This window comes from Nicotiana sylvestris, chromosome 3, assembly GCF_000393655.2.
Source record: "Nicotiana sylvestris chromosome 3, ASM39365v2, whole genome shotgun sequence".
Classification (NCBI taxonomy): Eukaryota; Viridiplantae; Streptophyta; class Magnoliopsida; order Solanales; family Solanaceae; genus Nicotiana; species Nicotiana sylvestris.
In genome coordinates, this window is record NC_091059.1 from 144,465,713 (window position 1) to 144,481,845 (window position 16,133).

The 16,133-nt window shown below is 35.2% G+C and overlaps 2 protein-coding genes across 5 annotated transcripts; both read right to left on the reverse strand.

The window, feature by feature from the left end:
- Positions 1 to 411: 411 nt before the first annotated feature.
- On the reverse strand, positions 412 to 13,161 carry LOC104212661 (uncharacterized). Of its 4 annotated transcripts, none has more exons than XR_707401.1 (9): positions 12,798 to 13,143; positions 12,623 to 12,676; positions 12,247 to 12,320; positions 11,949 to 12,066; positions 11,149 to 11,207; positions 9,084 to 9,322; positions 5,118 to 5,200; positions 3,268 to 3,456; positions 412 to 838 (listed from the first exon to the last, which is right to left on the reverse strand). XR_707401.1 is itself a non-coding variant. In XM_009762004.2 (6 exons), the coding sequence occupies exons 1-6, from the start codon at positions 12,894 to 12,896 to the stop codon at positions 9,244 to 9,246; spliced, it is 483 nt and encodes a 160-aa protein (XP_009760306.1). In that variant the 5' UTR covers positions 12,897 to 13,161; the 3' UTR covers positions 8,849 to 9,243. The 4 variants fall into 4 exon arrangements, 2 of the variants coding, with proteins under 2 accessions (XP_009760306.1, XP_009760307.1); XR_011406196.1 differs by lacking the exon at positions 412 to 838 and adding an exon at positions 2,001 to 2,175; XM_009762004.2 differs by lacking the exons at positions 412 to 838; positions 3,268 to 3,456; positions 5,118 to 5,200 and having other exon boundaries at positions 8,849 to 9,322; positions 12,798 to 13,161.
- Positions 13,162 to 13,973: 812 nt separating this feature from the next.
- Positions 13,974 to 14,489, reverse strand: LOC138888131 (uncharacterized mitochondrial protein AtMg00810-like). Its single transcript, XM_070169945.1, has one exon. It carries the CDS (start codon positions 14,487 to 14,489, stop codon positions 13,974 to 13,976), a length of 516 nt encoding a protein of 171 aa, XP_070026046.1.
- Positions 14,490 to 16,133: the final 1,644 nt, after the last annotated feature.

Genomic DNA, 16,133 nt, shown 5'->3' on the forward strand with positions numbered 1-16,133 from the left:
CTATCGATCATGAGCATTCTTATTACCGTAAATCTCTCCCGAGTTATCACGACAATTTACTAGACGCACTCTCCCGAGTTACGCTAGCTGGCTTTTAATACAACTCACTTTAGATCGCACCCAAGGCTTCGTTATCCCTAATCCCACCTTTAAACCCTCGGTTATTGATCCCTCATATACTCTGGAAGTGGTGTTGTTTAACAATTACCTAAATATGCACTCTCTCCCGAGTAATACATACTAAATAGGCACAACTAATTGAGGATCCTATCAATTAACTACAACAAGAACGTAGTTGAACAAATAGAGATTAAATCGGACAAACTATATTAACATAACACGAAGTTCCTCATTCAATAGGTTCCATCCAAACCCTAGACTAGATATTTAGCTACTCATAGCAAATCAAGATAAAATTATAAAAGTATTCATAATGTGCAATTGAAATAACAAAGAGAAGATTGAAAAACTCTAATGGTTGATTGCTCTTCTCACACTTATTCTTGCCTCCAAATCAGTCTAAAAACAAGCTTAACCTTTGCTTGGGCGAGTTTGTTGAGTTTATAAAGGGTTAGGATAAGTTTTCCCCGATTTACACTTTAGTCCCAAAATTTCTGGCCAGTTACACAGTCGACCGCGGCCGCAGCAAAACGCGGCGCGACCGCGATGAAACGCAACTATTCTGCCTCACTTGCTTGGCCTACTGTGGTCGCGGTGGCATCTTACCTAGTCCTCCTTTGCCTCTTTCTTGCTTATTTTCATTTGGATTTAATTGGCCTTATGTCCACATTATTGACTCCAAAATACTTCATAGTCTCTTCCTAACTTGGATTAGTCCCTGCAAAGTAAAAGAACACCAATTAGAGTATTTTGTTATTATTTAGCCACTAAAACAACAATAAAGTATGGTACATTTAGAATGTAAATAGCGTCTAGCCTACTATCATTTGCCAATCCTTGCCGCCGCTGATTTGCCACTTTTGCCTGGTCCTTATGGTCCCTGTAGTGGCCAATGCTTGTCGCCTGTTGCTGTTTTTTCTTTGATGGAGAACTATGCATATAATTGAGTTTTATCGGAGGAATGAATTTTTTTCAATATTAATTACGAGATCTCGGATTCAAAATTTAGAGATGAAAGAAAATTTTAATAGGAAGTCTCTCCCTTTAGGTGCTATATGAGGTGATTTTATTTAATCACACAATATTAGTGGAATCCATAATTCTGAATGGTTACAAGAAAAAATAAATACGAATGGATAAGACTCCAGGTTATACATGTCTTTTTAGTTTCTATAACGGATTTTTTCCCAAAAGGAAAATTGAATCTCAAATGTATTTGGATATGCAGATGGTTTTGAAATATAAAGTTCATTGAGTTACCTAGCCAATAAAACCTGTTCCTATGGTTAACAGATGAAGGTGTACGTTTTTATCTTAGGTTCAAATAAGGTAAATTTCATCTCACGACCTGACTAACTTTTCTAATCACATTAATGAAATCCTATGACCAAATTGTGCGATTCTTTGTTGATCTATCACTCGGCTAATTAATAATTTCACAAATTTGATTATTATCCACAACTTATACTCAAAGATAACAGAGTTAGTTATAAATTTTATAATTATTGACGTATCAAAAATAAAACTTCTCTTTCACATTTGCACAAATTGTTATTGGTATTCTTTTTACTATCATATTGTTGTTATTGTGATCATCGTTGTTTGTTAATTTTATTTCCTCTTTCTTTATTTTACAGATATGAATGTTATCGATCAGGAATAATAATGTCATTAATTTGAACATGGTATATAGACTTAATTTATTTATGAACTCCTAATATTATCAATTTCAATAAATTAATCAAATTCGAAATGTGATTCAGATAGGAATCAAAAAAATGGTAGGTACTTTTTTCATTCACAACAGCGACTAATTTAAACTTAAAATTTTAAAGTGAGCAAATTTTGTTGATTCATTTCTAAATGAAATCGATACCTTATTAATTTAGTATGTCTACCCGAATTTTACTATCAATATTTAAGTTCCATGCAGCTAAAATATAGTACATAAAGTATCAAAATATAATGTCTTATACAGCAGTTTCGACCCCAATGATTCATCTCACATGGCTCCATTATGTGAAAATCAATCCAAAAAGCTTAGAGGCCCCATTCCTTGTAGAAAAATGAAAAATCAGAAAATGACAGCCGTTTGCTTTCTATGCTTTTAGCAGAAAAATCAGAAAAAATTTCAAATCTAACAACAATCAGGAAACTAATGCTAGCGTTTATAAATTATTTGTTCATTTCTGCCATCCACCACTATCTTAACTACCTAAATATTGCCCTTGCATTGTTGATAACTACTAAATACTTTTAATAAGCAAAAATAAAGTGCTTGCTAGCTTGTTTGGATGGTTGTTACCCATTGTATCGTATCTTTATTTTAAATATAATATTTGTTTTGATTGTTACTTAAATTTTATTGTACGTATCATTAAATTCATCGTTACGTAACGACGAAAAATACTACTTTATGGAACGACGGATTTAGTGTGGTGGCGTTGTTTCCTTGCTTTTTTCTCTCATCTTGCCCTTTCTTATTATTAAATAATCATATTTTATCCTTTATCCTACTTTTTTATATAATAATTCTACTGTATATCTTATTTTTTCTTAGTAATATTACAAGTTTATTCTTCATGTTGTTGGTGCATGACATCATGAAATAACGTCAAACGATACAATTTATTCAAATATTATATTTATCAAACAATACAATGAAACGATGTGTAACAATAATTCAAACCAGCTGTTATAAGGGACACCACATGGTCTTAGTCAAAAAAGGTAGTCCATAGTATAAATAATGTGAATGGGGCGTGCTTCACGACCACTTATTATAAGCAGTTAGATAAAACAAAGAGTTTGGTAATGTGTCAGAATTCAAATCATAAAAGATCAAAAGAGTACTTAAATTATAGTATAAAAAATGGAGAGTAAAACGTGCTTATCACAATATAATTTGCAGGTATTCGATTCCACTTGATGGTGACAATCGCTCTTCTCGGGTGCGAAACTAGGATTTAAATTTTATGAGTTTCAGATTAAAATTATTTTAAGTTATTGAGTTTTAAATTAATAATTTATATATATTTATTGGATTTCTTTATGTAATTCCATAATTTGAATATGGACATTTTTTTATCAAACAATTAGATGTAAATTTAATGTCAAATCAAACAAGGAAAGTTTTTTCAAACTTACCATATGTTTAATCAAACAAGGAAAGCTAGACTGCCCAAGAATTGGATCACCAACTTCAACTTTCCTGATGATCTGCATTTTAATATTTCTCTCCCTGTGGTTGCCCCACGCATACATAAAAAGAATGTAGCATGCATACTTACCCATTTGCTATTTAGAGGGCTCTCATCCCCCCGCGCGCCCTACGCCCTGCACCACCCCAAATTCAGGAAAAAATGAAACTGTTAAGCATAGTTGCTTAAACAAATTAAAAGAAATGGATGTATTAAATTGGTTAAGGAATTTCTCCAAAGTAGAGACTATCTCGTATCTTGTACGTATTAATACATAAATTATATTGAATCCCCTTGATAGTTAAGTGTATTAACTTCTGGTGCAAATTTGCAATTTCTTAAATTCACTTATTTGGATTCTTGACTCCACCTCTGGACCCAATAATAAATTTGGTCAGTTAGCACACCTTCTTATACCACTTCAAAATAATGATGAAAACGAAGACTTACCTAACATGGTAGGCTTAAGGGTAGGATCTTGCAATCTTGTAATTAACGACCCTATAGGGTCCCTGGTACGATAAATTAAGGATTATTCTGATTGGCAGAAAGAAAACAAGCCATCTTTTCTTTCTTCTTTAGCACATCATTCTATTTCTTAATTTTCTTTTATAACTTTCCACGGGACTGCGGTTTGTACATTCTTTAACAAAAGGTTTCCATGCTTTGTTAAAAAGAAAAATAAGCAACCCGGTGCACTGAGCTTCTGTTATGCGCGGGATCCGAAGAAGGACCGGATCAGAAGGATTTATTATACGCATCTTTACCCTGCATTTCTATAAGAGGTCGTTTTCACATATCGAACCCGCCATGACTTCCTGATCACATGACATCAACTTTAGCACAAGACCTCCTGTTTCCATGCTTTGTCTAATTGATAATTACTAGCTAGGTTTATTCTAAAATGTAATAGAAAATTTTGTACTATAAAAATATACAACCCTTTTCTTTTATTTAGGATTCAAAAGCATCATTATGCTAGTTGTTATTAATCTTTTTGGTACGTTGACAGAGATAGAGAAAGTTATTAAGAAAACTGTGATCATCAACAAACTAAATCACCTGAGGTAAATGTTACTAATTAGTATCATTAATCCGGAGTAGGTGAGATACTCACTCACCAACCAAGAATATTTTATTAGTATGTCATATAATTAGGGTCTTAATTAATTTGGTAATCACTGAAACTGCATCATTCCGAACCTAGTACCAGCTTAGCAAGTCCTAATTCCGAACCAAAGCATACACTGTACACCAGACAAGGCAATTCTTTACCGATCAATCTTTATTTTTATTATCAAATTTAGAGAATCAACAATGTTCTTACTTTCTTTCCACGTGAATTCTTTATTTTCATCGACAATAAACAATCAAGAAAAAACAAACGAAGTGGAGGTATGCATGCTCTCTTAACGGCGTCACTGTCAAGATCCAAAATGAATAATTTGTCAAATCAATTAAAAAGAATAAAGTTGCAGAGATCGAATCTATAAAAAAATATAATTAAATCACAATGCTCAAAGGATCTTAAAGTTATGTAAGTTTATTAATTAAATAAACAAAAGAATTTGATTCTTTATGGTTCGAAGAGAAATAAAATATGGCAATTTGTACAACACCCCCCCCCCCCCCAAAAAAAAAAAAACCCCACCCACCTTTTTTTTTTCCATTGCACATGTACAACTAATCATTTACTGTAGCATTGTTGACTTACATTGTGTACATTATAGGTTGCAAAGCCAGAGAATATAGAATAAACTAATAATTCAATTCAAATTAAAAAAACGAGACACTAACCGAAATTCAAAATTATGAGTAGTAGTTGGCAGCAGTTGGTCGTTCACTGTCCTTTAGTGGCAAGTAACTTTGTCACTTACTCCCTGAATGTAACATAATGAATTGAACAACGTAACAAGATAAAGTGATGAGTCATGGGTTATAAATTAAAAAAAACTAATATGGCTTTGGCACTTGGAAGTATATGAATAAAAGTTTCTGTAATGTATTTTTCGCCCAATCCCTTTTTGCTGGAAAATCATGAAAAAAATAAGCTGAATAACAATTTTTCTTCCCTTTCTTTTTTCAGCACCCCAAAAAGTTCAACATGCTAGCAACCTTATGCTATGTTATATTTAAAAAGTACGCAAATGGAAATTTAAAAGGAGGGAGATGTGAAGACATGAACTGAACATGGAGTTGTCTTACATTCTCCATAACCTAATAATTGATCCTAAATTAAGATATTTTGCATGTTGACGAATTGTCAGGGTGCGGCGAACAGACAAAATTGCCAAATTGGAACGGCAGTTAGAGATTATTTTGTTTAATTTAAAATCAAGAACCTCTGCTAAAGTTTATAGATTCTGAATTGGATGCAGGATCAAAATACTATTTAATCAATGATAAATGATTAAGATATGGAGTAAGTACTGAGTGAGTAAGTTTTTCGTGTTAGCATAATAACATGATAGTCAACGAGATGGACGACCATGATGAAAGATTAAATGGAATGATACAAAATGAAATAACTCCATCGGGGTAGGGGTAAAGTCTGTGTATATACTATCCTTCCCAGACTTCACTTGTGAGATTTTTACTGATCGTCGTTGTTGTTGATACAAAATGAAATAAATTTAATTTAGTCATGTCATAAAGGTTACTAATTGTTTAAAGGAGAATTAGAGAGACGTGATGAAGAGATTAAGTGACAAGAATTTGATTATTTAAGTAAAAGGAAAAAGTGAATTTGGCCAGTTCAAAGAGTGAGGGGACCTCACTGATTGAAGGGGTTTAGTCCTTCCTGATTCCAAAGGTCGGTCATTGTTACCTGTTGGCCGTTAGGAAGTGAAGAGTCAGAAAGAAAGTTTTCTTTAATAATCAAGTTGCTGCAGACAAAAGACAAAAGGTCATTTTTTCTGATACTACTACTCCTATTCCACTTGCATACTCGCACGTTCATTTATTGAAGTGACCTTTGCATATATAATAGTATGCTTAAACAAATCTTGAATACATCTAAACTACCAAATCTTGAATTTCAGTTAGTGTTCTTTTGGCAGGTTATATGGATGATATGTACTAGCAAACAATGTGGCCAAAAACACATTGACGAATAAGGGAATACACCTCCTTTGTATATCCCCAGTAATGCAAATTGAAACCGCTGCCTAACCTACTTGGTTTTTTTTTTGGGGGGGGGGGGGGGGGTTGAGGAAAACTTTAGCCATTATGGGACTCTGGAATGGACCATTTATTTTTATTACACTCCATGACCACATGCGACGAAAGTTTTGGAAACTAAGCGCATGCACAGCCACAACAGTTAGTACGATGATTGTGTTTGGTAACGAAGGAAGTCATTCTTCTAGGAAAATGTTTTTATTTTCTTGAAAATGTGTTTTGGGTGTTTGGTTGACGAGAGGACAATATTTTTCGGGAAAATATATAGATTAATAATAGTATTATAAAATTTTGAGTGATTAAAGTTAATAACAATGTTTACGTATTAGCAAAAATAAATAATATGAAGTTAAAAGGTAAAGAATAAAGATAGTTGTAAGAAAAAGAGTTTCCGCCCCCATAAGTATGGAAGTCGTTTTTCTCCATCTGATAAACATATTTTCCTTGGAAAATAACTTCCCTCATACCAAACACCATAAAATGGCTCCTCTCACCAAACACATCATAAAATTCTTGATTTGGGTTGAAATAAACCACCACGTCTCCTAGTTTTTTTTTTTTTTTTTTTTTTGGTTTATGAATTGTAAACATGGATCTATTTTAAGCAAAAGGAAATGTGGGATAAATTAGAAACAGGAAGTTGAAAGCGAGATTAAACAATACTTTTGCTGGATCTTATTCTCCTTAGACATTAGAGATTCTAAGCACTACAACAAAGCCACCTAAATGGTAACACTATGTCTGGTTTCTAAAAGAGGAAGAGGACGCAAGAGGTTGATGATTTACTTCTGATTGTTGGAGTTGGGACGAAAGTAACTTTACATGTTTTCCATTTCCATACAGTTTTCGGTGGATTCTAGAAAATTGATGTGACAGATAGCAATCAATGGTTGAAGAGAGGTTCCATTCGAACAATTATTTATTTCAGTTCAAGGTCCTCGTCTCTATTTTCTTCTGAAATAGAATAGAAAACGGAGTGTGTTGGAGAAATGACAAGAAGATATTGGAACATAAATAACAACAGATGAAACGACACAAAATTATCACCTGAATATCAAGGAAAGCCAGGAGCGTCCCGTCGATAATGTGGCATTATTTCATTTACTTAACACTATGTTCAATTTTAACAAGGGAGATTGAGATTTGTGAGGTAAATAATTACTCCAGTTTCCAAGTAAAGAAACAGGTCAAGCTGTTTTTTTGGACAATATTCATAGTAATGCTCTGTCGAAAAGTCCAGCTCAGTTCATTCACAGTGAATTAGTACTATCGCTATGGATTGGGCTACCGTAGGCCATCTCAAGATGTTGTCAATTTAAATAGGTTTTTTTTTTATTTTATTTTTAGCCAGCACCAGAAACTATTTATATTTGGTAGCTGAAAAAATGTATTAAAATTTATATAATTTTTATATATAGCATACAAAATGTACATATATACAAAAATATACATTTTTCGGCTATTATTTTGAGAGCAGCTATACACTGTCATTTTCCCTATATACATCCATACACTGTCATTTTCCCTATATACATCCTATATAGCTCAAATTATGCGAAATCCAACTTTTACTCCTTCCAATACTAGTACTTCTCCATTATATTCTTCACAAAGTACAAAAGTAAACATTCGGGCTCACATGTTCACTAACAAATACTCCATCCCAAAATGCTTGTTCCAATTATGAAATATAATCTCAATGGTTAATGTCATGTTTAAGACAACCTTCTTGTAACCTGGAATAGTACAAATAGAGAACACACCTGGAAGAAATAAGAAAAGCTCTCCTCTCTTGCTTTCATCTCTGATATTGTTACTTTTTAGCTTGATCTCTTAACAGTTCTCTTTTTCTTTTCATATTGTCCAAAAATTACCCCATTCTACAGATAAAAAGTTCTAATACGCTTTAAATACTACAGAAATTTTATACATCCTCATTTACTCTTCTTAAGGAAGATTATCACAATGGCACAAAGGTCACTAAGTTCTCGGGTGGTTGAGATTGAGACACGCCATTAAGGAAGAAGCCGGTGCACTGCAGGCTAAAGAATAATTAGAAAGGAAAGGTGCATCTCATGTTAGTTTATGGGTACTTTTTGATATCACCCGGAAGGATTCATAAGAAAACATGAACTAGCATACAGTTAGAAGTAACTTTTGAGAATGTGTATAGGAAGAGATGAATAATCATTTCTGTGTCCTCTAAATCGTAAGAACAAAATAGTAAGAAACATAACAGATGTCCGTTTTGGTTTTCTAGTCATTCCCGATATAGTATCCTAAATATAAAAAGCTCTATCAGAAAGAACAGATGTATACAATGAGAAAAAATAACAGAACAGTTGAAAGACAAGAACAAAGTAGAGAAGATATATCAAGAGTTTGATATGTTTCGTTAATGTTTTAAATTTGTTGTGTGAGGGAGGGGGGTGAAGTCATTTGTCAATCAGGCATAGGGCAACTATGAGGTGAGCAGGGCAGCACAAGAAGAAAGCAAACATAACCTTCCGAAATGAAGAGAAACCACAGGAAACAAACATTTGTCAGCATAAAAGTTAACAGTCCAAACGAATTCATTCACACCTGATTGAAAATAGGAGTTCCTTTTGTCAGCAGAGGAAAACCAGAAAGAATTGTCAATTTCTTCAAAACAATCAGCGGGGAAGCACCTCTTCCAAGTTGAGTAGACTACAGACCAGCACTGAAAATATACTGGAGTGATATTGCTTCAGCATCAAATCCGCTAAATTTCAGTGTCAAAAAGGCGGATAGTGACATTTGAAACCATTCTACGAGCAAAAGGAATATAACTTAAACTGTACCTGGAAACCACAAAAGATGGACAACATTGAGATCCATGCGAATTCTGAGTAATTAAAACGAAGAAAAAAAAAGAGTGGAAAATATGCAACTATACATATTAGAAGTGCTTGAGTTCATCTGAACTATTGTGAGGTGAGGGGAAACTGATAAAATGATGAGAGTAGTTTTGGTTTTCCAAATATAGTGGCATACACATTTTCAATTAACCAGATTTTTAGTGAATTTTTTTTTTTTTTTTTTGATAAGTCAGAGTGCAATAATGAGCATTCCCTACTAAATCACTGAGAACGCCTCAATCTTCAATGAGTTGAGAGCTGAAGTTGAAAACTAACTGATCAATCTGAATACTTATGATTTACTGGCATGTAGTAAGAAAACCTAATCATGGAATCTCAACATTGTTAAGCAATCTAACCCAGTGTTGTGAAAAGCACTCGCTTCAGCGCTTTAAGTGTGAAGCGAAGCGAGGCGGCCACTGTGTCACTTTTGTAGGGTGAAGCGTAGTAGGTAGGTTGAAGCGTCCGCTTTTGCCAAAAAGCGAGAAAAGCTAGCGAAGCGAGAAGCGACGGAAGTGCTCGCTTTTGTCTTTTAAGTCACTGATAAATAAAAAAGCTCAGTCTATTTTTACAAAATTAGCGAGCAGCAGAGCAAGCAGCGACTAGGGTTTCAATTTTCAAGCCCAGGTATGTTTGCAGCGACTAGGGTTTCAATTTTTAAGCCCAGGTATGTTTTCTTCTTCACAGTGCTTAAAATAGTAGCGAAATGCTGCCAAATTTTTTTTCCTCTTCAGTTCTTTTTCTCATTCTCTTCTTCTTCTTACTTTCGTTTCAGTCCTTAAAATTGCAGCAAAATGCTGCCAATTTTTTTTTTCCCTTCAGTTTTTCATCTTTTGTTATTAGTCTCACTACCAATTTTTTTAGTATTGGTAGTTACATGTGTAACATGTGTTGTCTATGCAGTATTTATTTTAATATTTTTCTCGATTCCGCTTCACTTAAAAAAAGCGAGCGCTTCGCTTCTCGCTTCACGCTTTAAGCGAAAAGGGGCTTGTCGCTTTTCCTCGTTTCACGCTCTTCACAACACTGGACTCTAACCATCTATACTCCAGTTACCCATTCGTCGACAACAGGTGGCCTGGACTGCCACAATCATTCAAACAGAAGGAAACAAACCCCACCGACGTCCTCCCTTTGACATGTAAGTGCTCCTAACATATCATCTCCAATATCTCTGTTGTCTTGCCTATTTCAGCATAAAAACCACCCAACTAGGGGTGCCAAGAAAACACAGACGGAGATCCTCATTTAACACTTCCAAATAAAATACGAACTGGTTTCAGGTTTTGGTGCCAAAAGTTGTTGAAAGGGCATAAATTAAATGAGTGAAACAATAAAATCAGGTATACTAATAACTGAAAGTTGTGAGGTAACTTCAATCAAGAGGTTGAGCATATCTGAATGCCACCTTTGCATTACCTGATGCATGCTTTCACATACCATGTACTACTACGACCATAATGAGATACCTTTAAGAACAATCCGTTTTTTTAATACTTTTGACCCAAATATGGTCGGCAAGCAACCAGAGAAGGTGCATAAACCACAAATGAGACATTTGTTAATACATTTTTTTCTTTAATTCCTTATTGTAATTTATGCATTTAAACTTTGAATTCCAACTTTACATTTAAGATGGAGACATAGCTCTATCCTTACACTAGAACCCCATTATCTGCTTTCCTACTTATAACAAGGTTAAAAAGGACATAGATAACAGTACATGCAAGAAAACTATGCAAGATAGATAAAGGAGAAAAGCAACTGACCAGATAAGGGCACATATCTCGCATATGATTGCAAGTAGTGTCAAAATCTTACTGTGGATCTGCAAAAATACGTACGAAATAAACAGAAGAAAGATTGTAGTTCAGATAACATTGATGGAGTGCATGTAACATAACAAGGTAGAGTGATTAGTGATGTATAACTTTGATACAAAGAGAAGTCAAACTACAGGAAGCAGCAACAAGACAGTAAAAGGGACATAAATGTTTCACAGCACACTGCAACAAAAATAATACTATGCTTTTATGGTCAAATTTTCAACAATGCCACATAAAAACTACTATTAAGGGAATTTTATCTCGCTAAGTCAGTCACTTCCCTCATATCAAGAGGAAGGGTTACTTGTCAAGCTGGAGTGTATAATTATAATATCTTTCTATTTTTTTTAGAGATCTTGCCTCAAGTGGAAAGGAGGGAAGGGGGGGGGGGGATGGCCATTACTTTAGCTGATCTCACATCTACCTAAGAAAAAAAGGATATTGGAACTCCTACATGATAGACTTCACCTTGCAAAGGAGAATAGGCAAGGAAGAAGATATCTCTGGAGCAGCAATATATGAATTATTTTGCATTATCATCCTTCAACAATAAGGAGAGCAGCTGAGTCGCAATGTAGTGAAAAGGACGAGTGCAAATAAGAGAAAAAAGAGTACTGGACTTTCCTAGTATATCAGAGGAAGTGAACTGTAATATATATCCATCCTATGTTACTAAACTAGTGATATTATTTAGGAGGAGGATCACTCTAATAGATAATCCACTATGTTGCTCAGACACTTACCAGCAGTGCACAAATGAGAGCTAAAACAACACATCCCACATAAACGGCTGTGGCATAGACACGAACAGGATCCATCATCATTGATATTTGCTGCACAGGTCCAATGAGAAATGCTGTGCTGCCGTGAGAATATCCAAGTTCAAAACACAGAATGCGTAAGACGAACGAAATTCAAACACATGGCTGATATCCAACAATCTTATCCCAGATACTGAAAGGCTAGTATAATAATTGAATGGTTAATCAGTTCCAACACATTATATTTCATATTTTCTATATCGAGCAGAATGTGGCATACCTTCCAATAGCCAACATGTTGCCAAAAGTAAACAACAGGGCAAACTTGATGGGCTTGATGAAAACAACCAAAGACTGCAGGCAAAAACAAAATAAAGGGCAAAACAATAAACAGCTGAAGAGATTGTTATTATAAAAAGCATTTGTCACACAACTACTTCCTCCATTCCAATTTATGTAACATAGTTTGACTAGGCACAAAGTTTAAGAAAGAAATGAGACCTTGTGGTCTTTAACATGGTATAATATGGTTATAAAGGTGAAATGGAAAGTGTAAAGTTAATTGTTTACAAATATAGATGTGTCATTCTTTTTGGTACATAAATTAGAACTGAGAGAAAAATGTTTGATTACAGACACTGAGAAGCTGGTCATACCAGGAACATACAAACCAAGCCGGCGAGCAGACAGGCAGCGAAACCATAGACTCTCTGCACCCAATCAAAATCCAAAAAGTCAAGATAAATCAATTTGGGCCTTTAGAAAAAAAAAATATGGATCTTGTACAAGGGCAGTGAAATTTTGAGGGAAATAATGGATGAAATGTAGTACCTGTAAAGGGGAAAGAGAGCAGAGCCCTTCTTGTTCGCCGAACAGATTATCTTGTTGCTCTTCATTGTCCCCCAAAATGGATTCACTTAGCTTCCACATTTTGTTGAGACTTGGGGTTTAGTCAATGATCATCAATACCTTACAATCTACTAGATGAAGCACAAGGTCGTTTACTTGAAAAATGGGGTTTAAAGGACAAGGTGTCAGAATTCACTTTGGTTGATTAACTTGAGAAATCCCAATAAACTAGTGCAATGATCAAATGAGCTTTTTTTTGTCAGTTTGGGGCCGAGTATCCGATTTCGGAAAGTCTCACTTTGGGGTAAAGTGAAAGAATTGGAGAATAGAATTGTAGAAATTTTGTGATGATGTATTCACGGTATCTTGTTTCTCTTTATACAAGTGTCACACCTCCTTTTTCCGGCACCGCGAGGTGCGAGCGCCCACCAGTATAATGCGGGAATACATTTCAACAAGTAATTTAGCTAAAAGAAAATATAAAATAAAATAATATTGTACACTTGTTCAATTACTATTACCTAATGTTATAACAGAAAAACTAAAATATTCTCTAACATGTGCTCTCATACCCTCTTATGTACGGTTGGATTTGCCATATCAATGGTTCAGATTGGATAGCTTCAAGGGCTTAGATGTTTACACGTGTAAAGTCAAATGAGCAAAATAAAATAGAGAAAAGAACGACATTTATCTAGAAGACTCCGAAGTCCTTTTACTATGTCTGAAATACGTCTTCTTCTTCATTTCTGTACAAGATGAAATCTCTTTCATCTTCTTCGTTTCTGCTTCTTCTTCTTGCAAATTATTATGGGGTTTCATCTTAACATCTCCCCTCAAGTTGGAGGGTGAAGAGAAAATCCCCAACTTGGGCAAAATCTATCTGATGGTGAGAAACCCCAGCGAGGGGCTTCTTAAAGAGATCCGCGAGCTAAAGCTTCGAGGGAAGAAAAGAGAGAGTGATTAAACGGGAGAGGTACTGTTGTCGGACGAAGTGGAAATCTCATTCCACATGCTTCGTTCTTTCGTGGAAAACTGGATTTCGAGCAATGTAAATGGCCGTTTGACTGTCTGAGTGGACTGTGACCGACAAAGTAGAATGAGCAGAGAGATCAATGAGGAGACGAACTAGCCAAGTTATCTCTGCAGTAACATGCCTCATAGAGCGATATTCTGCCTCAGCGGAGGATAGTGAAATCGATACTTGCCTTTTCGATTTCCATGAGATTGGAGCGCCCCTAGAGTGATGAAGAAACCACTGACAGATCGGCGAGAAGTCTTGCAAGCAGCCCAGTCGGCATCGCAAAAAGCAAGCAGATCAAGAGAGGGATTTGCAGATAGAAGGATGCCTTGTGCTGGATCGGTATTCAAATACCTCAAAACAAGCATCCCAGTAGAAAGATGCAACATTTGGGGCTTTTGCATGTATTGGCTTAGAGTGAGCACAACAAAGCAGATGTCTGGGCGGGTGTTTGTGAGATAATTAAGCTTACCAATAAGGCGGCGATAGATAGCAGGGTCAGCTAATGGGGGTGACAAGTCAAGATGCAATTTGGAAGAAGGATCCAATGGTGAAGATACAGCAACTCCTGAAAAACCAAATTCCTCCAACAATTCTAAGGTAAACTTCCGCTGATTGATGATGAAACCTTGTGGCTCTCTAATAATTTTCATCCCCAAAAAATAGTGAATATCCCCCAAGTTTTTGACTTTAAACTCTGAATTAAGAAAATGAGTAATATAACTTATTTCTGCAAAGTCATTCCCTATAAGTAGAATATCATCCACGTAAACTGCTAAAATAGAGATACGACCTTCATTGTGTCTAAAAAATAAAGAATAGTTATTTAGAGAAACTGAATATCCCTTGAAACTAAGTGCACATGCTAATCTATCATACCACTGTCTAGAGGCCTGCTTCAAGCCATATAGGGACCGTAATACTATCATTAGGAGCAGATGTGAGTGAAGAAAGATTTGGAGATAGATGTGAGATTTGTCTAGAACTGAGATCATTAAGTGAAGGGGAACAAGGAAGGTTATGAGTGGGAGAAGGAGAAGAAAAATCAAATGAACTGGAAGAAGGGAGTGTGATAGGGCTGGTAATAGGAGAAGCAGTGTTGCTAGGACTAGAGGAGAAGCAGTGTTGTTAAGATGAAACCCCATAATAAATTGCAAGATGAAGAAGCAGAAACGAAGAAGATGAAAGAGATTTCATCTTGTACAGAAATGAAGAAGAAGACGGATTTCAGACATAGCAAAAGGACTTCGGATTCTTCTAGATAAATATTGTTCTTTTATCTATTTTATTTTGCTCGTTTGATTTTACACGTGTAAACATCTCAGCCCTTGAAGCTATCCAATCTGAGCCATTGATATGGCAAATCCAACTGTACAGAAGACGATATGAGAGCACATGTTAGGGAATATTTTACTTCTGTTATAGCATTAGGTAATAGGAATTGAACAAGTGTACAACATTATTTTATTTTACATTTTCTTTTAGCTAGATTACTTGTATAAAGAGAAACAAGATACTATGAATACATCATCAGAAAATTTCTACAATTCTATTCTCCAATTCTTTCATGGTATCAGAGCTATACTAGCTCGATCCTTCAATCATTCGAATTTAATCTTCTTCTTCTTCTTCTTATTATTATTATTATTATTATTATCTACATCCATGACTGGAACAAAAGCTACCCCAACCATCACTGCTACTGGTTTAACCAGCCAAATGAAAAACTTGACTCCAACCATTCTTCACTCTTCAGATTCACCTGGGATGAGTCTTGTTAATGTGTCCTTTGATGGGAGAGGTTTCCCAGGTTGGAGGAGATCCATTCTCATTACTCTTTCAGCCAAGAACAAACTTGGCTTCATCGATGAGATTTGTGAAGAACCTAAGCCTGTCACAGCAGATCATCCTCTGTGGAGCAGAGTTAATGATATGGTGACTTCATGGCTGCTTAATTCTCTGTCAAAAGACATAGGAGACAATGTCATCTATTCCAAAACAGCAAGAAATTTATGGAACAGTCTAGAACATAGATTTGGCCAATCAAATGGGGCCAAACTATATCAATTGCAAAAGGAAATTTCAACATCAGTTCAAGGAAATAATAGCATTTCAAACTATTTCACTACACTCAAGAAGCTATGGGATGAAATGGACTCTCTAATCTCTCATCTAAATTGCTCCTGTGATTGTACATATGGTGGAAAGGCTAAAGTGGCTAAGTTTCTAGAGGATCAAAGGATCCTGCAGTTTCTCATGGGGCTCAATGATGTATATGCTCGGGCTAGAGGAAACAT

Coding starts and splice junctions, on each gene's coding strand:
- LOC104212661 (XM_009762004.2), bottom strand. CDS start 12,896: ATGTGGAAGCTAAGTGAATCCATTTTGGGGGACAATGAAGAGCAACAA. Junction 12,321..12,622: donor GCTTGGTTTGTATGTTCCTG/GTATGACCAGCT, acceptor TTTTGCCTGCAG/TCTTTGGTTGTTTTCATCAA. Junction 9,323..11,148: donor GAGATATGTGCCCTTATCTG/GTCAGTTGCTTT, acceptor TGTGGTTTCCAG/GTACAGTTTAAGTTATATTC.
- LOC138888131 (XM_070169945.1), bottom strand. CDS start 14,489: ATGAAAATTATTAGAGAGCCACAAGGTTTCATCATCAATCAGCGGAAG.